We start from the raw sequence: 27,234 nt of genomic DNA, 5'->3' as shown, positions 1-27,234 counted from the left end.
AAAAAAAAGCTTAACGTGGCTTAATGTACTAAAAGTCGACATAGGAACACTAAATTTCTCACTGTGCCAATCTATCACAGGGCAGCACACTTACATTTTAGAGCTGCCAATCAGATTTCTGTGTGTTTGGGAGGCAGGGGAAAACGCACTGGATCAATTCATTACCCACTGCAAGATCATGTCATACTCCTCATACACATTGACAAGAGGTGAGGATCAGGCCTCAGGACCCTGGTGTTGTGCCCCACCCACACTACTGTGTGTCACACATGTTTTTAAACCCCAGTTTGAATATTTTTGTACATACAGAGGTATAATGTTTGTATTAAACAATGTGTGTGTGTGTAGGCAGCAGAGTACCTGTTCAAGTTCATCGTGCAGTCTCGGAGACTGTACGCCACAGCGATGGCCGCGCAGGGGGAGGAGGAGTTCCGCTGCTCCATTCATGAACTCTTCAAATCCATCCACCTGTTTCTGTCTCACGAAAGTAAAGGAATCAGCCCTGTTACACACACACAGGTAAATCACAGACCACACACTCGTACAACACACAGGTAAATCACAGACCACACACTCGTACAACACACAGGTAAATCACAGACCACACACTCGTACAACACACAGGTAAATCACTGACCACACACTCGTACAACACACAGGTAAATCACTGACCACACACTCGTACAACACACAGGTGAATCACTGACCACACACTCGTACAACACACAGGTGAATCACTGACCACACACTCGTACAACACACAGGTAAATCACTGACCACACACTCGTACAACACACAGGTAAATCACTGACCACACACTCGTACAACACACAGGTGAATCACTGACCACACACTCGTACAACACACAGGTGAATCACTGACCACACACTCGTACAACACACAGGTGAATCACTGACCACACACTCGTACAACACACAGGTGAATCACTGACCACACACTCGTACAACACACAGGTGAATCACTGACCACACACTCGTACAACACACAGGTGAATCACTGACCACACACTCGTACAACACACAGGTGAATCACTGACCACACACTCGTACAACACACAGGTGAATCACTGACCACACACTCGTACAACACACAGGTAAATCACTGACCACACACTCGTACAACACACAGGTAAATCACTGACCACACACTCGTACAACACACAGGTAAATCACAGACCACACACTCGTACAACACACAGGTGAATCACTGACCACACACTCGTACAACACACAGGTAAATCACAGACCACACACTCGTACAACACACAGGTGAATCACTGACCACACACTCGTACAACACACAGGTAAATCACAGACCACACACTCGTACAACACACAGGTGAATCACTGACCACACACTCGTACAACACACAGGTGAATCACTGACCACACACTCGTACAACACACAGGTAAATCACAGACCACACACTCGTACAACACACAGGTAAATCACTGACCACACACTCGTACAACACACAGGTAAATCACAGACCACACACTCGCACAACACACAGGTAAATCACTGACCACACACTCGTACAACACACAGGTGAATCACTGACCACACACTCGTACAACACGCAGGTGAATCACTGACCACACACTCGTACAACACACAGGTGAATCACTGACCACACACTCGTACAACACGCAGGTGAATCACTGACCACACACTCGTACAACACACAGGTGAATCACTGACCACACACTCGTACAACACACAGGTAAATCACTGACCACACACTCGTACAACACACAGGTAAATCACTGACCACACACTCGTACAACACACAGGTGAAATTGTGTCTCTTAGACATCTGGCCAGGTTGGTAGCATAGCTAAGATTCAAGCTTGATCCCACAAATTAGGGTGGCGGTTTTTGAAAAGGGACATCTAACAAGCTTATGGTCTTATGATTTAAACTTTAAACATTGCTGTGCCATCTAAGCGCCTGCAGATGCTTCCACCGGCCAGCAGAGGTCACATTTGTTGTATCAATGACAAACCTAGATGACCCACCCCTCTCTCAGACACAGCCAATTGTGTCTGTTGGACGTCCGGCCTGGTTGATAGCACAGCTGAGCTTTAGGCTCAATCCCAGAAATGAGGGTGGCGGTTTTTGAAAAGGGATGTCTAACAAGCTTATGGTCAGGTGTCCACATACTTTTGGCCATATAGGTTGCATGGCCACTTCCCCAACCCTATCCCCCACTACTTAGACATAGCCAGTCATGTCTCTATAGATGCTTGGCCAGCAGATAACACCACTGAGAATTGAACCACATCACAGCAATGGTGGGCTAGCATAATACACTACCGGCCAGTAGAGGTCATATTTGCCATAGCAATGATGAACTTAGATGACCATTCCCTCTCTCAGACACAGCCAATTGTGTCTGTTGGACATGCGGCCAGGTTGATAGCACAGCTGAGATTCAAGCTTGATCCCAGAGGTTGGGGTGGCATTTTTTTGAAAAGGACGTCTAACAAACTTATGGTCAGGTGTCCACATACTTTTGGCCATATAGGTTACATGTCCCTAACATGTCCACTCCCCCAACCCTAACCCCCACTATAGACGCTTGGTCGGCTGATAGCACTGCTGAGATTCGAACCCACATCTCAGCAATGGTGGGCTAGCATAATACACTGCTGCACCACCAAAGCGCCTGCAGATGCCTCGGCCAACCAGCAGAGGTCACATTTGCTGTAGCAATGACAAACTTAGATTAACCGCCTTCTTCAGACACAGCCAATTGTGTCTGTTGGACGTCCGGCCTGGTTGACAGCACAGCTGAGATTCAAGCTCAATCCCAGAGGTTGGTGGGTGGTGTTTTTTTTAAAAAGGGACGTCTAACAAGCTAATGGTCAGGTGTCCACATACTTTTGGCCATTAATTTTTTGTCTCTTACAATCGTATGTAAACTTGTTTACAGTTTTCTGCCCACACATTCACACCCTCGGCATTCTCCATGCTCAGTATCAATAGTGAGTGTGTGTGTGTGTGTGTGTGTGTGAGAGAGAGAGAGAGAGAGAGAGAGAGAGAGAGCATGCTGTGGATGTCGACAGCTTTAAGCAGGGCGGCTCTGCATGCTTTAAAAAACAATTCATTTCACACAAGCTATGATAGCTCACGACAACACAATGTTGTCACACACACACACACACACACACACACACGCACAGGCTGGTTGGTGATGTAGCAGCACAGTAGGAGAGCAGATTCCCATAAACACGCCTGAGTGAGTGAAACATGTTTGGGTATACATAACGTACCCACAGCACATGGACTCTGCAGGATCAGTGCCAACCCTGTGCCACCTCACACACTGTGTTTACTCATATACTTCAGAACTGTGTGTGATGAACAGAAAGTGGACATTTGCCTGTGTCTGTTGTTTGCTGCTCTCGAGTTGAGGGTCAATCACCCACTGAGTGTGCTCTCCCTGAAAGCTGCTCTCCTTCTAGAGAGGAAATCTCCTCCCAGACATGACTGAAGAGAAAACACACAGAAGACCAGCATCAAGCTTGATGATGCCAGTGCTCCAAGTACTAATCACAAGGTCACATTGTGAAAAGAAGTGACTGTATCATGGTCAGGGTTGCAGTGAATCTGGATCTTGTTCTGGAAACACTGGGGACAAAGTGGCATTACATATCCCACACTCTCACTCTTTCACACAGAAGTCAATCCACCTCCTGGCATGACTTGGAAGGTGGGAGAAATTTAAAGTACCTGATATAAAGCCAGAACATACCAAACTCTACAATGATAGTAACCTAAGCTTAAGCCATGCTATTCATTGACGGGTTCAGTTAATTAGTTCAATTATTGCTTTATACTGGTCAGACCCTGAATTCTTTCCCTCAAACACTGGGCACAAGATGGGGTTAAATTCTGTACAGAATGCCAGCACATCACGGGTTATCCCACACTTACTCATTCTCATCAACACCCTTCCAACCCTAAGTCCCTAAGGCAGTCATGTCTGTGTAGACACCTGGCTGGCCTATAGCACTGCTGAGATTGAAACCGAAATTTCAGCTGTGGTGGGTTATTATCATTATCATTATCATAATCATTAGCATTAGTATTATTATTATTATTACTATTATTAATAATAAGAATAATAATTTTTATTATTATTATCATTATTATTATCATTATTATTATTATTAATTCATTTCTTATTACTATCAATAATATCAATATAATTATCATAATTACTGTTATTTATAATACAATTGATGTTATTATTATTATATATAATTATTGTTTATTATAAATTACAGTTTATTGTTATATTGTTGTTTTAAATAATATTTTATTATTACTATTATTATCATTATTTGCAATATATTAGTATTACTATTACTATTTATAAAACATTATCATTCAAAATAAATTATTATCATTATCATCATTGTTATTTTTAATATATTAGTATTATTATTTAATATTTAATTTAATTTAATATTATGAACAATTGCATTATCAATAAAATTATTATAATTATCATAATTATTATTTATATATTATTATTATTTATTATATTAGTATTATTTATAACAATATTATTGTATAATATATAATAATTATTTATTGTTAATTATAGTATATTATTATATTGTTGTTTATAATAATATTTTATTAATACTTTCATTATAATTATTTGCAATATATTATTAGTATTACTATTATTATATTTTATTATTATTATTTATAATATAATTATTACTTATCATTAATTTACAATGTATCATTATATTGTTTATAAAAATGTATTATTATTATTTGCAATATATTATTAGTATTACTTTTATTATTATTTATAATATATTATTATTATTATTATTATGTCAAACAGGCAGCAAGGTGTTCAGTTTTTACCTTAGTAATTATCCACTCAAATGTGTGTGTGCAAGTGTATCAACGTGTGTGCGTGTGTGTGTTTAGGCTGTGTTTCTGAGGTCCTTCCCCACCGTATGCTGCGAGCTGCTGAAGGTGTTCGGGGTGCGTGAGGTGGCGAACCTGGCACGCGACACATTGAGTAGCCTGCCTGCTCCCACACATACCGAGTGTCCCCTACAGGCCGTCAAGCTACAGTGTGTGGCCAAGACTGTGGAGAGCCCACTTTATACCAACCCAGGTACACACACACAGCCACATTATCTTCTAAAAATACATCTACAATCTCACAGCATTAATGGTTGTGATTACGATAATACTGGTCTGGAAGCAGAGCTATTACAGGTGTGTGAGTGTGTTTGTGTGTGTGTGCGCGTATACTGCAGAGTCGAGGTGTGTACTCCTGCCTATGGTCCTGCATCTTCTTCACACGTACCTGCAGGAGCAGAAGGAGTTGGTTCTGTGTGCCAACATTCTCACCAGCATGTTGTCACTGGTGCACAAAGACACAAACATGGTAACCATTATAGATTCAAACGCTGTGTGCTCATCAACCCAGAATTCCTCAAAAGATGATTAGGATTCACTAATACAAACATTAATATCATTAAAATAAACGTATTAAAGTGTAAAACATACTGGATCTTAATAGTAAGTAGTATTTTAAATAATTATATTAATAATAAATTATTCTGTCACACATTGTAGATTAAGATTTACTTCAAATAGATCAAATTAGTTAAAAATTTGTAAAAAAATTTGTAATTGTTTCCATTTTTAATGTTGTTAACTTACATAAATAAAATGAAAATTGTAATAATAGTAATAATAATTGAAAAAATATTAATTATAAACACTCGGGTGGCACAAGTCTGGGTTTGCTATCTGGCGCCTACACAGAGACGATTGGTTCTGTCACCCCTAAAGACATAGCCAATCATGTCTGTGCAGACGCCTGGCCGGTCGATAGCACCATAGAATATACAAATGCTTTTCTTGGTGTGGTCACTAATGTGTCCACATGTCTTGTTTCCTGTGTGTGTGTTTCTAAGCAGGAGTGTGTAGCATCAGAAGAGGTGAATGTAATAATGGACAGCTTATCTGGAGTGTTATTGAGGACCATACTGGAAGTGACCAATCGTCCTCAGCCAGCGGCCTCGTCACTGCGTCTGCAGTATCAGGACGTCACTGTGAGTGAATCCACACTTCAGAACTATAAAGAGTCACTGGAAACACTGGGAACTGAGATTCTACAGTATTTATACAGAGAACTAGACCAGACCAGTACTGTGTTATACTTAGGCCAAAAGTATGTGGACATGCTTTCTATTTATTTAGGTTATGAGTTTTATCCATGTACATTTCTAACAGTTGTGTAGAATATAAAAAATAATCAATGCTTCCAACTTGGTGGCAACAGTTTGGGCAAGGTCCTTTCCTGTTTCAGCATGACTATGCCCCTGTGCACAAACTGAGGTTCATAAACTGTTCTACATTTTTAAAACTACTTTTTTATTTACATTTTTGGAATTTGGCAGACCCTTTCTCATCCAAAACGACTCATCACAATTGTGATCACTTACAATTTAATCAACTGAAGCTTAACAGCCTTGCTTAAGGGTGTAACAGTGGCAACTTGGCAGTAATGAAGTTTGAACTTTGACCTTTTGTTTGCGAGGCCCATCATTTAAACATTGACCTACAACTGCCCAACAATCCACTGAGCTACTGCTGCATTGTTTAACATTGTTAACAATGCACCGTTGCCTCACAGGGTGGCACATGGCTCGGTGGGTAGCACCGTCACCTCACAGCAAGAACGTCCTGGGTTCGATCCCCAGGCGGTGCGGTCCGGGTCTTTTCTATATGGAGTTTGCATGTTCTTTTCGTGTCTGTGTGGGTTTCCTCTAGGAGCTCATGCAGTCAGGTTAATTGGAGACACTAAATTGCCCTATAGGTGAATGAGTGTGTATATGTGTGTGTATGTGTGTCTGCCTTGTGATGGACTGGCGCCCCATCCAGGGTGTTACTGTGTGCCTTGTGCCCATTGACAAGCTGGGATAGGCTCCAGCACCCTAATTAGATAAGCGGTTAAGAAAGTGAGTGAGTGAGTGTTTCCTCACAGCAAGAAGGTCTTGGGTTTGATCCCCAGGTTGATTCTCGGGGTCCTTTCTGTGTGGAGTTTGCATGTTCTCCCCGTGTCTGTGTGTGTTTCCTCCGGGTGCTCCTGTTTCCTCCCACAGTCCAAAGACATGCAGTCAGGTTAACTGGAGCTACTAAAGTCCCCCTAGGTGTGAGTATGTGTGTGTGTTTGCCCTGTGATGGACTGGCAACCTGTCCGTAGTGTTTCCTCCCTTTTGCCCAGTGAATCTGACCCACCGCGACCCTGAATAGGATATAGCGGGGGTAAAACCCACAATGGATGAATGAAGGAATTAACTCATGTGACTGGCACAGAGCCTTGATTTTAGGCCTTTTACACAAATTGGGGATGAATTGGAATTGGCATCAGTGCTAACCTCACAAATGCTAGTTTGACTAGTTTGACCTTCTCAGAGGATTGGTGGGCAACTTCATATTACTGTCCATAGTTTCCAATAGGATGTCCAAGTAGCTCATTGTCAGGGGTCCATATACTTTTGGCCATACAGTATATATTACATTAAATACACTTTTACTTTTTGTGTGTGTGTGTGTGTGTGTGTGTGTGTGTGTGTGTGTGTGTGTGTGTGTGTGTGTGTGTGTGTAGGGGGAATTTGTGGCCTGTTTGCTGACCCTTCTGAGACAGCTGAGTGATAAAGACTATCAGAAGCTTCTCAGTCGATTCTCCACTAAGGACGAGCTGGCGGTGAGAACAGAACTCACAGCTCAGTCGGTGACATGCTGAAACTTTGACACTTGACCTTTGAACCTTGTGCTTTTGTTGATCTTTTTTTGCAGAATTTTCTCCTGCAGCTTTTCACTGTGTTCAGAATACTTATCAGACCTGACATGTTTCCTAAAGACTGGACCGTCATGAGATTGGTCACTAACAAGTAAGTGTGTGTAATAGGGTTCTCTGGTGGCTTATGCTAACCCTGTTTTGAGACAAGTAGGGTGTAATACCCACTTTAATTAGAGGTGCTGGCACAAGCACCTCTCAATCTAGTCATATCCAGTTATCGATCACATTCCACTCCGACCGCTTCTTTTCACCCGCACAAGGTGGGTTTATTTGTCGATTCGATCAATTTTCCTCCTAATCTAGTTGTATCCAACTACCCAATTGCATTTTGCTTCCTCTCTACTGATGTGGACCTCCACCCTGACTGAGGAGAGACGTGACTAACACGCGCCCTCTCTGAAACGTGTGCAGTAGCCGACTGCATCTTTTTACCTGCACAAGGCGAGTTCATATGTGGATCAGCTTTGCGCACTGAGAGACACACCCTGATCAATGCATTATCCCATGTCTCTGTGCAGGCAGCACTGATCAGCCAGCAGAGGTCAGAATTGCTGCAGTTATGAGGAATCCCCTCTGGCACTCCCTACCCGACGGACGAGCCAATCATTGTCAGTGTAGACGCCCGGCCTGCTGGGTCTGATATTCAATCAAACCCCCCCCCACCCCCACCCCCACCCCCCGCCTCCTTTCTACTGATGTGGACCTCCACTCTGACTGAGGAGAGCCGTGACTAACACGCCCCCTCCAACTTGTGTGCAGTATTGACTGCATCTCTTTACCTGCACAAGGCAAGTTCATATGTCGATCAGCTTTGCACATAGAGAGACACACCCTGATCACATTATCCCTCGTCTTTGTGCAGGCGGCATTGATCAGCCAGCAAAGGTCATAATTGCATCAGTTGTGAGGAATCCCCTCTGGTATCCTCCCTATGAACGAGCCAATCATTGTTCATGTAGCCCAGCCTGCCGGTAGCAGAACCGAGATTTGAACCGATGAGTTTGAAATGTCAGCCCACATTTTATTTGATTTAAAAATGCTGGCAGATGTCATATTTTGGTCAAAAATTCGATTCCATTCTATGGCCGATCCAATCATCCTGTCATTTCACTGGTGTAACAGGCCTAACAGGGGCCTTTATGTGGTTTGGTTTACTGCAGTGCTTTTGTTGTATTGAAGATCATCATAAATGCTGTATTTATTGCTGTTTTTCAGTGTGATCATTACTTCAGTCCTCTATCTCTCCGACACACTGCGCAGCAACTTCCTTAATGAGAAATTTGACTTCAAGGTATGAGGAAATTGCATTTGTGTGCTTGTGTGGTGTCTTTTTTTATTTCATATTCATCTTCTACATATTTGCCATTTGTTCCTGGTTTATGGCACATCTTAGTTCAGTCATTCACAAGATTCACAAGTTTGATCTTTACTGTGACTAGTACATTCAGAACATTCTGAATATGTGAGTCTGGATTGTAGCTAGTAATCAGTGTCTGTGTACTGTGGATTCAGTAACTGTTGTGGTGGAAAATCCTTAATGAAATACCTCAGAGACTGGATTGTGAGTAGAAAAGATTTTTAATCTTGTCTGCAGAGAAGGATCACACGACAGAATCTCACACAGACTCTGTGAATGCGATAACACTGGGAAAAACAAACATCCTTATAGATCTTGTTGGTGACCTTGTAGGACAGTGGAGGATTCCACCGTTAACGAGATTTCTTAGCCAGAACACAGGAAATGGTCTAAACCAGCTAGAACTGGGGTTTGAACGTCATGCAATGCAATTGACACACTTATCATCACATACACATACTGGTCCGTGGGTCATTTATTTACCAGGCCGCACAGAAAAAATAAATAATTAGAGATCACTACAAGAGCAGTTAAATTTCCAAAACTCTTCTGGTATTACTGTCTCCTGTAACGCTTTGGGCTATGACAAGAAGGGGTGGACACACACCCAGAGACGATCAAACAAAAATATTTAATTATAACAAAAGACAAGACACGGTTGAAAACAAGACAGGAGAGAACAAGACATACAAACACACAACCTATGCTAAATGCTAAGCTAAACACAAACTATGCTAAATTAATCGCACAAGAATGATGCTATGCTATGCTAAACCCTAAGCTAAACAGGAACTAGACAAGGCTAAATGGACCTAAACAGGGCTAACAGGGCTAACAGACTAAGGCAAAGGCTAACAAACAAAGACACAGGCTAAGGCAAAATCAAACTAGCAAAACAAAGGCTAAGCAGATGAAAGACAAGAGAACATGAGCATGGAGCAAGCCAACGAAAGTAGTCATATCAAATAGTCTCCAGTGACTACGCTCCAGCTGCCTTCTTAAATCCCCTCAGCTCAGACGAGGTACAGCTGTGCCTAATTAGCCGGAGACCAATCACAAAATGGGCGTTGGCTGGAGACTGAGAGTGCTCCCGGAGAGAGGGGCGTGGCACATAGGCACTCTCCAGAAGTGATTCAAGGAACACTGATTCAAGGGGCTGTATTCGTGACATCTCCAATCACCACTGGGGGGGGGGGAGATTTTTTATTCTATAGTTATTCTATTTCAAACCCCCCCGCCGGTCCGTGAAATTATACAACCCCTGGCAAAAATTATGGAATCACCACTCTTGGAAGATGTTCTGTCAATTGTTTAATTTTGTAGAAAAAAGATAAATCACAGACATGCCACAAAACTATCATTTTTCAAAATGTCAACCTTCTGGCTTTAAGAAACAATAAAAAAAAGAAACAAATATAATAGTTGTGGTCAGTCACAATTGCTTTTTTTAGATCAAGTAGAGGAAAAAAATATGGAATCACTCAAATCTGAGGAAAAAATTATGGAATCACTCTGTAATTTGCAGTTTAAAAACAAAACATCTGCAGCAGATTAGATTTGCTAATTATTCTTCAGTTTAAAAAGAGTGCTCACACCTCGGAGAGCTGTTGCACAAAGCAGATTGTCATGAATCATGGTTCCAACACAAGATATGTCAGTTGAAACAAATGAGAGGATTATAAAACTCCTTCAAGAAGATAAATCATTGTGGAATGTCGCAAAAGATGTTGGTTGTTCCCAGTAAGCTGTGTTTAAAATCTGGACCAAGTACAAACAAAATGGGAAGGTTGTAAAAGGGAAGCACTGGTAGACCAAGTAAGACATCAAAGCATCAAGATAGAAAACTTAAAGCAATATGTCTTGAAAACAGAAAATGCACAACAAAACAAATGAGAAACAAGTGGCCGGAAAGTGGAGTCATTGTCTGTGACTGAACTGTAAGAAATCACCTAAAAGAAATGGGATTTACATACAGAAAAGCTAAACAAAAGCCACCATTAACACCTAAAAAGAAAAGAACAAGGTTAAAGTAGGCTAAAGAAAAGCAATCGTGGACTGTGGGTGACTGGATAAAAGTGATCTTCAGTGATGAATCGCGAATCTGCATTGGGCAAGGTGATGATGCTGGAACTTTTGTTTGGTGTCTGTCCAATGAAATTTATGAAGATAACTGCCTAAAGAAAACATGTTAATTTCCACAGTTGTTGATGATATGGGCCTGCATGTTGGGTAAAGGCACAGGGGAGATGGTCTTCAATAAATGCCAAAGTCCACATTGAAATTTTGGACGCTTTTCTTATTCCATCAGTTGAAAGGATGTTTGGTGACGATGACTTCATTTTTCAAGATGATAATGCATCTTGCCATAGGGCAAAGGACGTGAAAACTTTCCTTCAAGAAAACATATAATGTCAATGGCATGGCCTGCAAATAGTCCGGATCTCAATCCATTTGAAAATCTCTGGTAGAAATTGAAGAAAATGGTCAATGACAAGGTTCCAACCTGCAAAGCTGATCTGGCAACAGCAAGAGACAGTTGAAGGCAGATTGATGAAGAATACTGTTTGTCATTAGTTAACTCCATGCCTCAGAGAGTTTAAACCATTATAAAAGCCAGAGGTGGTGCAACAAAGTAATAATGGTGCAGTGTTTTCTAATGATTCCATAATTTTTTCCTCAGATTTGAGTGATTCCATATTTTTTTCCTCTACTTGATCTAAAAAAAAGCAATTGTGACTGACCACAACTATTATATTTGTTTCTTTTTTTATTGTTTCTTAATGCCAGAGGGTTGACAGTTTGAGAAATGATAGTTTTGTGGCATGTCTGTGATTTATTTTTTTTCTACAAAATTAAACAATTGAAAGAACATCTTCCAAGAGTGGTGATTCCATAATTTTTGCCAGGGGTTGTATCTTATATGAAACCGGTCCATGGTGCAAAAAAGGTTGGGGACCGCTGCTGTACACCATGTACACATTCAGTAACATTCTGTTGTAGCAGTATTCTTGGAATATTAGAATATGACTACTGGATCTACATTTTCTAATCAGTAATTGATTATGTATTAATACTTACAGTGTAAATAAACATTTTTCTCTAACACTATTTAGACCACTTTGACTTTTTGTTCACTTTAATGTGTTTATTGAATTTGATCTTAAGCGTATATAAGCCTAGACTTGAAGAGGGCAGTTCATTTCACATTCTACGCCAAAACAAATCCAGAGGGTCTGAATCTTTTCTTTCTGCTTCAGGTATGGGAGTCCTATTTTCATCTCTCTATAATATTCGTCATCCAGCCGTGTCTACAGCTTGAGACGTTCCCGCCATCCAAGAGGAAGAAAGTGCTGGAAAAGTAAGCAGCTTACCATCTGCTCATCAATCAGAAAGCAGTATGATGATGGGTGTAGCATGTAAACACAGGGATGTTCAGCCTTGGCTTGTCAAGCAATCATTTCCAAAGCAGATTAAATAAAAAAAAATGTTGTTGCTACTATTTTTGGCTCATGGTTCCTCACATTGTTGTGAAGGTATGGAGACATGCGGGTGATGATTGGATGCGAGATCTTCAGCATGTGGCAGAATCTGGGTAAGGATAATAAAACACCCACTTACTGAAACGTTAGCTTTGTGGGGCTGATATTTACTGTATTGTTCTCTGTTGGCTCATTAGGAGAATATAAAGTGAACCTGATCCCTTCTCTGATTGGTCCGTTCCTGGAGGTGACCCTGGTGCCCCAGCCAGATCTGAGGAACGTCCTTATTCCTGTCTTTCATGACATGATGGACAACGAAGAACGTCGCAGTGGCAACTTCAAACAGGTACTGACTAAACCATGGACACAAGTGTAAATGTTGCTTAGAAAATGTAGAGGACATGTGTGGGTGGAAAAAGATCCAGATTTATTCATTACACAGTGTTTTAATTAGTAATTGTCCCTTTTCTTATTTTTCTCTGCAGAATTTAAATAAAAATGACATATTTTGTAAAACGAATGTTGGTTTGTTTAATAGACAAAATATTTAAACACCTAAATCAGACAATTGAAAAGTAATTGCAATTAGGGCTGTGCGATATGACTAAAAACTAATATCTCGATATGCTTTTGAGAAGTGGTGATATACGATACGATATACTGTAAATGTAAAGTACAATGGCAGGCCACTGCCCGTATTTTAGCTTATTTGGTTTACAAGTCATCTTAAAAACACAAAACATTGTAGTTCTGATACATTCTGACAGAATTACAGTGTTAATATTTTGTATTATTACAGGCTGGATTTGTATTCATATTGACAATATTTCTATCAAACAAACCAGCAGAATCTCACGATCACATTTATGCTGTACGTTTTACTTCAAATATAAGAGCATCAAAAATATCCCAAAAAAGTTCAATATTTGCTAATGATTTGCTATCAGTGCAAAGTGAAAGAGCATGTTAAACAACAGCACCAAGTCCAAGATGGCCGCTGATTAGGATCAGGTGAGCCACCAGCCAGCTAGTACTCAGGTGAGGGTGCCCTCTGCTGGTGAGGAGGGGAACCAGCAGCCTCAGATGTGACACATACATGGATTGAGATTTTAATTTCATTCAAATTTTAAAGTTTTTTACTTGTTTCATTCCCACTGTAGATAGAAATAGATAAAAGTAAATTCCCTCTCAAATTAGTTAAACCAGTGCTTTTTAAATGTCACCAGTAGTGAAAGGATAATGCATATAGAAGTCGATCACTTTAAATTATAAAGATCTATAAACCATTTACATTTTCAGCATTTAGCAGACGCTTTTATCCGCGACTTACAGTACACAGTCTAAGCAATTGAGGGTTAAGGGCCTTGCTCAAGGGCCCAACGGTGACAACCTGGCAGTGGTAGGGTTTGAACCAGCGATCTTCTGGTTAAAAGTCCATTACCTTAACCTCTAGACTACAACTGCCTGTACAAATATAGGTAGCAGGTAAGAGTCAGGAGGCTCTTGGGCTGTTTGCTTGTGAATTAGCACTTGATGATGATTTTTGAGTATTTTTAAGATCATGTTGCTATAAGGATTGACAAAACTACAACATAAAATGTGGGAAAATGAGTAAAAGTTGATATTTAGCCAGTTTGTTTTTGGCCTTTTTTGACTGTTAGCTTTTGCCCTAATACACACAAAGTCCCCCAGCCTTAGTTTCACTCTTTTTCTGGTGAGTAGAGAAGGTGGCGGACCTTGAAAAGTGTATTAAGCAATTGAATTGAGAGGTGTTGGTGAACCCAAGATGGAAAAACACCCAAAAAGACAATCAAGGCAACACATTAGGGACAATTTAGAACTTTTTTGAGACTTAAGGGGACATACCTCATATTTAATGGAATGTTCTCTTGATCTATCTACAGGTGGAAGCAAAGCTGATAGATAAGCTGGAGAGTCTGATGTCGGAAGGTAAAGGAGACGAGACCTACAAGGAGCTTTTCAACAACATGTGAGCGTCTGATTACAACAACAATATATTACAGTTAATGTACTGATTACTCTGTGATAACCAACGTATTAATACTGTGTTTCTCCTCTTATGTTTTCTGGATTAGAATCCCACTGTTTGGTCCGTACCCAAGGTAGGACACTCCTATTGTAATATACCAACACAGAAAACGTAGACAATAATTTTACTTCATGCTATCGTTATGCAATTACAATCCCAAAAATCTGTACAGACAATTGTGTGCAAATCCAAAATACATGGAACAGTGCCTTTTTATTAATGCTGGAAAGAAATCTGGAACTGATACCTGATTATGAGGGAACATTTGTCCTGATGGTCAGATGTAATCAATGAACAACTAAAAAACAGGTCTGCCGTGATTATCAACACAAGCAAGAAAGCTTTATTGGCAAGAAAGAAGCCCATGCTTTAAAGTAGGCACCCTAAAGCATGACTGAAGTTGGGTAATAATTAAATTATTGAAGTTATTTGACCACAATGACCAGAAATATATTTAAAAGAAAAATGTAAAAACTGTCCATTTAAATTTACATCTGTTAAATACAATACATGTGAATCTACATGTTTGAGGACAGTGGTAGCTTAGTGGGTAAAGCTTTGGTCTGTTGTCAGTTCAAATCCAGGCTTTGCTATGCAGCCACTGTTGGGCCCTTGAGCAAGGCTCTTAACCCTGTCCGTACAGTGGCTGACCCTGTGCTCTGACCCCTTCCAAACAAGCTGGGATATGCAGAAGTAGCATTTCATTGTACTGTACACATGTATATGTATATATGACAAATAAAGGCATTCTTCTTTGTTTTTATTGTAAAAATGTGAGGGTGTAAAACCCAACAACACTGTACCTACTGTCAAGCATGGAGATAGTTTTAGGTCACATTTGCTAAATTTACGGTATTTCATTGAAGCTTTTATCCAGAGTGACCTGCAATTGCAATGTATACAGTGTGAGCAATGGATGGACTCCTTGCTCACGGGTCAAACCATGGTACCTTGGCAATTGTAGAGCTATAACCAGAGATGTTCTGATCACTTGTCCAGTACCTTAACCACTAAGTTATTCTTCAAAATTCTTCAAAATCTTTTAGCCCAACCACAAACCATGACCCTGGAAGTTAAATCCTGGATGCATTTGGGTTTTCTAACAGGACAACAACCCGAACCTGGCTCCAGTTAAGCTTCCTAAAAACACCCTGACCTAAACCCCACCAAGAATGTGATGACTGTACTGAACAATCCTGAACTGATAAAGTTTGTGTCAGAAAACTAAAACATTTGGAAAAACATGGAGACCAACGTGGCTGGGAGATCACAGATCCTATCAAGTACAGTGGAAGCTGTTCTATAAGCAAAGCATGATAAGCTCCATTTAAATGTCCATCGTTTCAGAATGTTTAACCACCATGTAGGTATAGGTTTCATGTTTTGATGTCACATATATTCTTGGCCATTTAGTGTGTGTGTGTGTGTGTGTGTGTTATAGCTTGCTGAAGAAGATTGAGAGAGAGACGTGGAGAGAGAGTGGAGTTTCTCATATAGCCACTGTAACTCGCCTTATGGAACGTCTACTGGACTACAGGTAACACGCTCACTAACACACTGATATCTGATTTCCTCTGGTACTGCATAATCTGAAAAATGTAGGATCATTAAGTAAATGGAAACTTGACAAAGTAACTCGATGTATTCTGTAAAACATAAAACATGAAGCTGACTCCTTATGGGCATAATGTTTTAAGTTTCCGTCAATTGGAGGCTCCAAATGTAGTTCAGTGGAGTCCCGAGCCTTAGAAATTGTGTTCTAACCCCTTCCATAGTGATACAATAAAATTTTTATAATCTCTATAGATTGTGTCTCAGGGTGGTACCCACACATGCCCGAGCTGGTTATATTATCAACAAAATGTTCCACGTCCAACATTTCCACTTTCTCTCATTGTTTCAGGGACTGTATGAAGATTGGCGAGGTTGACGGGAAAAAGATGGGCTGTACCGTCAACCTGCTGGTAATTAACAATACTGTCTCGCCTGTTAAGCTGTAGTCACACCAGCTTTGTGTCTGTGACTTAATGCATGTGAATGATTCTAGTTGACGGTTGATTTAGAATAGAGAAAGCTTTGTAAGGATGAAAGGATGGTGCAGGCATGAGATTTGACATAAACACACATTACTGTTACAAAGAAGTGACATGATTCAGGAGGAAAGGGGCAAAATTAAATTATATAACTCTTAATTACTCTCTGATTTTTACTGCATTCATGATGTTTAATAGCTTGATGCCCTGACGAATGTCTGATGTTCATACTTTTGTGTACTGTTGGATCAGTTGGTAAAAAATCAGCCATAATATTAAAACCACCTCCTTGTTTCTACACTCACTGTCCATTTTATGTAGAGAAATAGATGGATTACAGTCAGTAATTGAAGAACTACAAAGTGCTCCTATATGATAAGTGGAGCTGATAAAATGGACAGTGAGTGTAGAAACAAGGAGGTGGTTTTAATATTATGGCTGATTGGAGTCCATAAAGGACATGTCAATGCAAGTAATTCACCTTTAATCATTTATGATTTTTTATATTTCTGTATGTTTGTTACTGTTTCAGAACTTTTACAAGACTGAGCTGAACAAAGAGGAGATGTACATCCGCTACATTCATAAACTGTATGAGCTTCACCTGAAAGTCCAGAACTACACAGGTACTGTACCAATCTCATTACGTTAGAAACACTTCACTGTTATTTATACCCCTATTTTTAATTATTTGAAGAGGGTGCAACAAAATTGCCGTCATAAAGAACCAGCGCAGTCATTGAGACACTGTCACACTTTGTCATGTCCTGGTGTAATAAAAAATTTAGTAAATTTTCCCTTTATTTCCTTTTCTTTTTTATTTAATGTATTTTTTGTAAATGCACTTTTCCAAATTTTGCTCCCAATTTAGTCGTAACTGATTCCTCTATCGCATTTTTCTGTGACTAACACACATGCCCCCTCCGACTCGTGTGCAGTAGCTGACCGCTTCTTTTTATCTGTGAGAGGCGGGTTTGTATAGAGATCTGTATCTCTGTGCAAGCACCTTCAACCAGCCAGCAGTTATCAGGAATCCTCTCCTGCATTCCCACCTGCGGATATACATATAGGCGCCTGTCTGACGGTAGCAGAGCTCAGAGATTTGTGAACAGTCCACTGCTAAAATTTTCCTGTATATGCTGTAGATGTTTTTCTTATCAGCTCGAATCTTGATATATAGATGTATTAATGGCATAGATACTGTATATAGATAAAATACTGTATATAGGAAAAGCAGCCCCAAAACATTAAATATCATGGCCCCTACTCCACTATAAAATTATTTATTTTTTCCTCATAACTTTTTCTGAAACACCCAGGTAACAATGGACCAGTGACATCACTGTGTCTGTCAAGCAAGAGAAGAATCTAGAAGTGCATGATTTATCAGTACAAATGATTTGGAAACCACTGTGATGACATTCTATGTGTGTATTAGTGTCTGTGTATGTTGTTGTTCTCTGGTACAATGACCGTCTGTGCCTGTGTGATTGTGTTCGCCCCCCGTCAGAGGCAGCATACACCCTCCTACTGTATGACGAGCTGTTGGAATGGACAGAGAGACCTCTGAGGGAGTTCCTCACCTACCCCATGCAGAGTGAATGGCAGAGAAAAGAGTGTCTCCATCTCACCATCATACACAACTTTGACCGGGGAAAGGTCAGTTCACTGTCGGGTATTTAAACCACTTCCACACATGCGTGTTTACTCGGGTATTAACCAGCAGTTTATCAGGTAGCACACCTGTCTGTTTTACCACTGCATTATCCTGGTCAGGGTTGCGGTGGGTCTGCTTCATTGGGCAAAATGCAGTAAACACCCCGGACTGGTTGCCAGTCCATCACAGGGCACACACACACTCCTTTACACTTGGGTGCAAATGTCTTTGGACTTGGGTGGGAGGTAACAGGAGCACCCAGAATAAGACCATTTGGACACAGGGAGAACATGCAAACCTCACACAGAAAAGGTCATGGCTGCCAGTCTGCTGAACTGAACCCAGACCCTTTTTGCTGTTAGTGGTACCCACTGCACCACCATGCTGCCTCCATTAATATAGTAAAAAAGCAAAATGAGGAAGCATTTAAGTCAATTGTTTGAAGGCTTGTTTGTGATGTTTGTCATGAACAACAGCCAAACATAATAATACCCTATATCCTCAAACTGTTTTTATTAGCAACTGTTAGCGCTAGAGATGTCCCAATCCCAGTTTTTAGTATTCCACAAACATTAAAGCTCTGAGTGTCTCTTTATTCTGGTACTGATACATTGTTTTAAATGCATGACAGTGAGTCTTGATGTTTAGTCTTTTGTTTATGTCTGATTCTTTGGTCAGTCAATATCAGATCAAAAATGTATCAAATCTAATCCAATCCAGCAACTTAGATCAGGACTGGGGTTAATGTTGATGCTCAGTAGCAGACCAGTTCAAAAGTTTAAGAGGCTTTACTGCCAGTTTAGCTATATACAAGTACACATTGAAACGGGAAAAAAACATTTCTACCACTGACCTGTAGGGGGTGTGTTTTTGCTTTTTTGTATGGTGTTGTTGGAAAGTTGTTGGCAGTGTTGACTCGTAGTTTTCCAGCCTGAATTGTGCTTTTGTATTTAAAGTTTATATTTATAGTTTATTTCGTATTATAGTTGTATAAACACGCTTCTAATGTAAAAATGATTTAATTAAAACAAATGATCTGAAGTTTGTTTCTGTTTGGGTTGCAGTGCTGGGAGAACTGTATCATCCTCTGCCGAGAGCTGGCCAGTCAGTACGAGGCTTACTATGACTACAGAAACCTGAGTAAAATGAGGGTGAGTGATACTCTAAAAAGTCACATGTAACACTTTTAAAATACCATATTTCTTATATTTAATAATAAATCGTCTAAAGTGGGGGTTGCATAGACATTGGTCCAAGTTTAAATCTGATTGTAATTTGGGCTTGCACACATTTTACCTAAGTATAAATGCATAATTTATACATTTTCATTTATTTATTTCATTAAAACAATGTATCACCACCCTTATCCTGGTCAGGGTCTTGCTTTCCTGCAATGCAGTGAAGTAACACACTGGACAGAACGCCAATCCATTGTTGGGCCTCGGCCACCCCCTTCTCAGACATAGCCAATCATGCTTGTATGTAGATCCCCGAACGAACAGTAGTATTGCTGTGGATTCGAACCCTGGATCCCAGAGGTAGTGGGCTATTTACCCTGCGCCACCTGGGCACGTAATTTACATGCATATTACATAATCACATTAATTATATATTTAAGTATAAGTATCTGTAACAAAACACAGATCTGAATAGAGAGTTGAACATATTTCTTTAACAACCTGCGAATAATAAAATCTCTATTATAATAAACCCTGCTGTATTAAACCCTTTCTGTTTCAGCTTTCTTTAATATAATACTTACACTAGATACTATTTATACTGACACAATAATCTTTTTCTCTATTATTTCCAAGCTCATGGAGGCGTCTCTCTATGATAAGATAATGAACCAGCAGAGGCTTGAACCAGAGTTCTTCAGGATTGGGTTCTATGGCAAGAAGTTTCCCTTCTTCTTACGGGTGAATAGTCTTGTTTCACAAGAGGAAACAGAGTTTAGTTTGTTTGTCATATGTATTGCTAAAAATCCGCACTGACAGCAGTGTCACCTCTCATATCTTACAGTCTGACACCACACCCATCAGTTCCCACGAATAGTGGTGAATGTTAAGTATGGGTTAATCAAACCGACTGTTGAGGTCAATACTTCTGGGACACTTCATACACTTCTGGGACATTGCTGTCTTAAAATGCAACTTTTTTTTCTGGAACACACACAACTTGATAAATAAATAAAATAGAAGACTTACAAATTAAGGGGTTTTATAGTTTTTTTTCTTTTTTTCTTAATATTATTACAACATTATGTTGCTTGTATACACATTAAATCAGGAACCAGCAGTTCATTTTTATAATATATTCTATATATTCAAGTTAATGATAATAATAATAATAACAATAAAGTAGTTAATAATAATAATAATAATAATAATAATAATCAGGATAAAATCACGCTATAAAGGAATAAAACAGTATAACATATAAAATTGTAAATAAGTAATGTGTTATTGTTTTATATATGTGAATACAAAATGTTCTTTATTGTACCTTTTAAGAGAATTAAGGCTGTAGTCACTGTAGTATGAGCTTTTGCATCAGACTGTTTATTCAGGATTGTTTATTCGTTCCACATGTGTTCACGGCAGGCAGCAGAAATGTTGGATTATCTGTTATGATTTACTGAAGTGATTCATTATGCTTACATCAAATTCAAACTGTAACATTCTTTAAAATAAATGTAAGAAGGCCATGACTTTACTCAAGTTTTTGAAAATGTCATGCTTCAGAGGATGAAAATAGGACACTGTATAAACCTGAACATATACGAAGAGACACTGCTATAACAATCTTTTTAATACAATTAAAATGAATATGAAATGAAGCTCAGTATTTTAATGTTTTTGTGCCCTTGATACACAACTTAAAATGTTTATCTAAATGTAGAAAGTAATAAAGAATGTAAAGCAGTTCATGTACAGTAGTTAGTAGGTGTATATAATCCAGGTGTTTTTCTTTCATTCTTGCTTTCTTGCTTGCCTGCCTTCTTTCTTTATGTCAGTCTGTCTGTCTGTCTTTTTGTTTATCTGTCTGTCTTTTTCTTTATGCCTGTCTGTTTTTGTCTGTCTGTCATAGTCGCTATGTCTTCTCTTTTTTTTGCCACTGTGTTTTTGCCTGCCTTCCTTATTTATGTTGGTCTTTGTCTTTCCTTGTTTGTCTTTGTCTGTTTTTTGTTTTTCTGACTGTCTGTCTTTGTCTTTTCTGTCTGCATGTCTGTATGTGTTTGTCTTTCTTTCTAAACTGTCTGTCTGCCTCTGTCTTTTTTCTGTATGTATGTCTGTCTGTATGTCTTTTTCTTTCTGTTTCTGTCTTTGTCTTTCAGTCATTGTCTTTTTTCTGTCTATATCTCTGTCTGTATGTCTGAATGTCTATATCTTTCTTTATGCCTGTCTGTCTGCTTTGTCTGTCTATTTTTCTGTCTGTCTTTCTGTCTTGTTTGTGTTCTTGGCTTTTTACAGACTGTCTACAAAGCCCTCTAGATGGCGATGTTCACCAAGTAATGATCTTCATGCTGTTGAACGTCATGTTGTTGAGTCTGTGTGTTAACTTTTCATTGATCTTGTGTATATTTGTGTGTTTGTGTGTGTGTGTGTGTGTGTGTGTGTGTGTGTGTGTGTGTGTTGTGCAGAATAAAGAGTTTGTATGTCGAGGGAATGACTATGAGCGACTGGAAGCGTTTCAGCAGAGGATGCTAAGCGAGTTTCCTCATGCCATCGCCATGCAGCATGCCAACCAGCCCGATCAGACCATCCTGCAGGCGGAAGCACAGTGTATCTTTTACAAACACATAATATACATTATCATGCACTCTCTCCTGTAAATATATGGGCATGCACAAGCAATCACACCTGAACATTTCATGTTTATGTTTACATTATTATTACATAAGCACTGAGCTTTAATTTAGCATAGAGGTAATAGGTGTCTTAGTAAACACTCTAGGATAGGATCATTTTACAGCTTTCAATATTTTCAGTATCCAGGAATAGTAAATGGCAGTCATAATACTGAGACTGTGTGTTGATTTAAACATTGACCTAGCATACATCTATACCATCGAAGTCTCTGTCTGTTCCTTCACCTTCTGCCGTTCAGACCTGCAGATCTACGCCGTCACTCCTGTACCAGAGAATCAGGACGTACTGCAGAGAGACGGAGTGCCCAACAACATCAAGAGCTTCTACAAAGTCAATCACATCTGGAGGTTTCGTTACGACCGACCCTTCCACAAGGGCACCAAGGATAAAGAGAACGAATTCAAGGTGAGATATGAGCAGCAGGAAGACAGGTCATGTGACTCAGTATTTGTGAATGTAAACACCCAGGTACACTGGTTTTGTTTGATGCATTTAAACTGATCATTTCAAACCACTTGTCTGGTTTTATTGACTGTTTTATTGCTGTGTTGTGGTTTTATTTTATAGCAGAAAAACTTGTTATTGCTTTAATTTGGTTGTTTACAAGATTTTTGTCTTGCTATTTTCATTTTAATATCTGGTATCTTTAAAAGTTCATTGCAAGATCCATTTAAAAGCATCATTTCAGTGCTCTATTATCATTTAGTTTGTTAATTTCCTTCACATAATTTCATTTTCTTTTCTTCTGGAAAGTTGTCTATCTACATAGACTGCTCGAGGAGAGGTTTATGAACACATGATACTATAAGTTTGGTGTTCCTGATCTGCAGTGGTCCACACAAACTAGAATGTTGTGAAAAGCTTTGCCAGAGGGGAGGCAACTTTACATTAATGTCCGTGGTATTGGAATAGGATTTCCAACTCACTTATGGTCAAATGTATACATACTTTCGAGAAAGTATATCTGTTCAGCCTGTAACTGTCTGTGTATATTATTTGTGTAATCAATCATTCACTCAGTCAATAACCCAGCATTCATTTATCATCAGTCTCTACATCAGTCTACCTAGGATTGTATCAGCCTGTAGATCCATCAACCCATGATTCTATTTATATATCTATCTAATTTATGTCTGTCTGTCTGTCTGTCCATTTATCCCTATAAACATTAGCCTATAGGTCTATCAACCCATGATTCTATCTATCTGTCTGTCTGTTTGTTTGTCTGTCTGTCTGTTTATCTGTATGTCCGTCAGTCCATCCATTTATCCATATAAAAATTAGCCTGTAGGTCCATCAGCCCATGATTCCCTACATCTATCTATCATCCACATAATCTTAGCCTGTAGGTCTATCAACCCATGATCTATCTGTCTGTCTGTTTGTACGACCATCAGTCCATCCATTTATCCATATAAACATAAGCCTGTAGGTCTATCAACCCATGATTCTATCTATCCGTCTGTCTGTCTGTTTGTCTGTATGTCCATCAGTCCATCCATTTAAAATATAAAAATTAGCCTGTAGGACCATCAACCCATGATTCCCTACATCTGTCTATCATCCATATAATCTTAGCCTGTAGGTCTATCAACCCATGATTCTATTTATATATCTATCTAATCTATGTCTGTCTGTCTGTCTGTCCTTCTGTCCGATTATTTATCCATATAAACGTTAGTCTATAGGTCCATCAACCCATGATCTATCTGTCTGTCTGTATGTATGTCCCTCAGTCCATCCATCCATCCATCTATCTATCTATCTGTCTGTCTGTCTGTCTGTCTGTCTGTCTGTATGTCCCTCAGTCCATCCATTTATCCATATAAAAATGAGCCTGTAGGACCATCAACCCATGATTCCCTACATCCATCTATCATCCATATGCTCTTAGTTTGTAGGTCTATCAACCTATGATTCTATTTATATATCTATATTATCTATGTCTGTCTGTTTCTGTCTGTCCATCTATTTATCCATATAAACATTAGCCTGTAGGTCTATTAACCCATGATCTGTCCATTTATCTTTTCTGCCTATCTGTCTATTTGTCTGTCTGTCCAACCATTCATACAAACTTTAGCCTGTAGGTCCATCAACCCATGGTTCTATTTATATATCTATCTAATCTATGTCCGTCCGTCTGTCTGTCTATTTATCCATGTAAACATTAGCCTGTAAGTCAACCCATGATTCCATTCATACATCTATCTATTTAACTATACAGTGTATCACAAAAGTGAGTACACCCCTCACATTTCTGCAGATATTTAAGTATATCTTTTCATGGGACAACACTGACAAAATGACACTTTGACACAATGAAAAGTAGTCTGTGTGCAGCTTATATAACAGTGTAAATTTATTCTTCCCTCAAAATAACTCAATATACAGCCATTAATGTCTAAACCATCGGCAACAAAAGTGAGTACACCCCTAAGAGACTACACCCCTAAATGTCCAAATTGAGCACTGCTTGTCATTTTCCCTCCAAAATGTCATGTGATTTGTTAGTGTTACTAGGTCTCAGGTGTGCATAGGGAGCAGGTGTGTTCAATTTAGTAGTACAGCTCTCACACTCTCTGATACTGGTCACTGAAAGTTCCAACATGGCACCTCATGGCAAAGAACTCTCTGAGGATCTTAAAAGACGAATTGTTGCGCTACATGAAGATGGCCAAGGCTACAAGAAGATTGCCAACACCCTGAAACTGAGCTGCAGCACAGTGGCCAAGATCATCCAGCGTTTTAAAAGAGCAGGGTCCACTCAGAACAGACCTCGTGTTGGTCGTCCAAAGAAGCTGAGTGCACGTGCTCAGCGTTACATCCAGCTGCTGTCTTTGAAAGATAGGCGCAGGAGTGCTGTCAGCATTGCTGCAGAGATTGAAAAGGTGGGGGGTCAGCCTGTCAGTGCTCAGACCATACGCCGCACACTACATCAAATTGGTCTGCATGGCTGTCACCCCAGAAGGAAGCCTCTTCTGAAGTCTCTACACAAGAAAGCCCGCAAACAGTTTGCTGAAGACATGTCAACAAAGGACATGGATTACTGGAACCATGTCCTATGGTTTGATGAGACCAAGATTAATTTGTTTGGTTCAGATGGTCTCAAGCATGTGTGGCGGCAATCAGGTGAGGAGTACAAAGATAAGTGTGTCATGCCTACAGTCAAGCATGGTGGTGGGAATGCCATGGTCTGGAGCTGCATGAGTGCAGCAGGTGTTGGGGAGATACATTTCATTGAGGGACACATTAACTCCAATATGTACTGTGAAATACTGAAGCAGAGCATGATCCCCTCCCTCCGGAAACTGGTTCGCAGGGCAGTGTTCCAGCATGATAATGACCCCAAACACACCTCTAAGACGACCACTGCTTTATTGAAGAGGCTGAGGGTAAAGGTGATGGACTGGCCAAGCATGTCTCCAGACCTAAACCCAATAGAACATCTTTGGGGCATCCTCAAGCGGAAGGTAGAGGAACGCAAAGTCTCGAATATCCGCCGGCTCCGTGATGTCGTCATGGAGGAGTGGAAAAGCATTCCAGTGGCAACCTGTGAAGCTCTGGTAAACTCCATGCCAAGGAGAGTTAAGGCAGTTCTGGGAAATAATGGTGGCCACACAAAATATTGACACTTCAGGAACTTTCACTAAGGGGTGTACTCACTTTTGTTGCCGGTGGTTTAGACATTAATGGCTGTATATTGAGTTATTTTGAGGGAAGAATAAATTTACACTGTTATATAAGCTGCACACAGACTACTTTTCATTGTGTCAAAGTGTCATTTTGTCAGTGTTGTCCCATGAAAAGATATACTTAAATATCTGCAGAAATGTGAGGGGTGTACTCACTTTTGTGATACACTGTATATCCATATAAAATCATCATGTAGGTCTATCAAAACATGATTCATTCTGTCTGTCTGCCCGTCTGTCCATTAGTCCATCTGTCCATCCGTCTATGCTCCATCCAATAAATCTCTCTTTATTAGTTTATCAGTTTAATCATTAATTTATCCATTAGTTTGTTTACTAACATATCTTTCTGTCCATTAAGGCGTACATACATTGATTTATACATTTAATGGAGCCATCCATCCGTGCATCCAGCCATTCATCCATGCATTCAATCCCTCTGCTGGGCTCTGATTAAAACTCGAAACACTTAAAACTCATTTTCAGCATGTCCTGTCCCTCCTGAGACAGCGTTCACATCCAGCCTATTCTCTAAACACAACAACAACAACACAAAAGCTTTGTAGAATCACATTCTCAACTAAAGTGCTGAGTGACTTGTGTAAAGTGAAACTGCACTGTGAGAAAACGTACTGAGTTTGTGTGTTTGCAGAGTCTGTGGGTGGAGAGGACCACACTGAGCTTGGCGCAGAGTCTCCCAGGCATATCTCGCTGGTTCGAGGTGGAAAAACGGGAGCTGGTGAGGACTAAAAATCATCTACACATTTTTATTTTGTACTGCTGATTCATAATATTATTATTCTTTAGCAGATATTTAAGAGACCCCATTTCCAGACAGATGAGACAAATGTCTGTAAAATGACTGTTATTACCATACAGTCAGTGCAGTGCTAAAAATGGTCCACCACCCAAGTGATATCTGGTCATTGGGGGCTCTTTTTATTGATGTATTTTTAGTGGGTGGGACAAAGTGCTGACTAGTTTGTAAGCTACAGTCTGTAATTGTATACCCACAAAGTGCCTCTATATGGTATGTGTGGCTTATAAAATTGTCAGTGGCTCGGTGGCTAGCACTGTCGCCTCACAGCAAGAAGGTCCTGGGTTCGATCCCCAGGCAGGGCTGTCCAGGTCCTTTCTGTGTGGAGTTTGCATGTTCTCCCCGTGTCTGCGTGGGTTTCTTCCGGGTGCTCCGGTTTCCTCCCACAGTACAAAAAACAT

General features: G+C 39.8%; 1 protein-coding gene across 1 annotated transcript in view; it reads left to right on the top strand.

Annotated features, from left to right (window-relative positions):
* The window catches only part of dock4 (dedicator of cytokinesis 4), a 128,661-nt gene that overhangs the window by 88,849 nt on the left and 12,578 nt on the right, over positions 1-27,234 (top strand). Inside the window, exons 22-42 of the mRNA XM_063000064.1 lie at positions 349-519; positions 4,978-5,170; positions 5,316-5,446; positions 5,985-6,119; positions 7,679-7,777; positions 7,870-7,964; positions 9,089-9,164; positions 12,488-12,588; positions 12,764-12,822; positions 12,907-13,055; positions 14,614-14,699; positions 14,806-14,832; positions 16,201-16,296; positions 16,663-16,723; positions 17,325-17,418; positions 18,303-18,451; positions 19,514-19,600; positions 20,264-20,368; positions 22,093-22,234; positions 22,560-22,726; positions 26,669-26,755. Of these exons, the coding sequence (XP_062856134.1) occupies positions 349-519; positions 4,978-5,170; positions 5,316-5,446; positions 5,985-6,119; positions 7,679-7,777; positions 7,870-7,964; positions 9,089-9,164; positions 12,488-12,588; positions 12,764-12,822; positions 12,907-13,055; positions 14,614-14,699; positions 14,806-14,832; positions 16,201-16,296; positions 16,663-16,723; positions 17,325-17,418; positions 18,303-18,451; positions 19,514-19,600; positions 20,264-20,368; positions 22,093-22,234; positions 22,560-22,726; positions 26,669-26,755 (2,310 nt within the window). The remainder of the gene's footprint in view (positions 1-348; positions 520-4,977; positions 5,171-5,315; positions 5,447-5,984; positions 6,120-7,678; positions 7,778-7,869; positions 7,965-9,088; positions 9,165-12,487; positions 12,589-12,763; positions 12,823-12,906; positions 13,056-14,613; positions 14,700-14,805; positions 14,833-16,200; positions 16,297-16,662; positions 16,724-17,324; positions 17,419-18,302; positions 18,452-19,513; positions 19,601-20,263; positions 20,369-22,092; positions 22,235-22,559; positions 22,727-26,668; positions 26,756-27,234) is intronic.

This window comes from Trichomycterus rosablanca, chromosome 8 (genome assembly GCF_030014385.1).
Source record: "Trichomycterus rosablanca isolate fTriRos1 chromosome 8, fTriRos1.hap1, whole genome shotgun sequence".
In the NCBI taxonomy this organism is placed as follows: Eukaryota; Metazoa; Chordata; class Actinopteri; order Siluriformes; family Trichomycteridae; genus Trichomycterus; species Trichomycterus rosablanca.
Note: the sequence above shows the minus strand (reverse complement) of the source record. Positions and strands in the feature narration are given on the sequence as shown.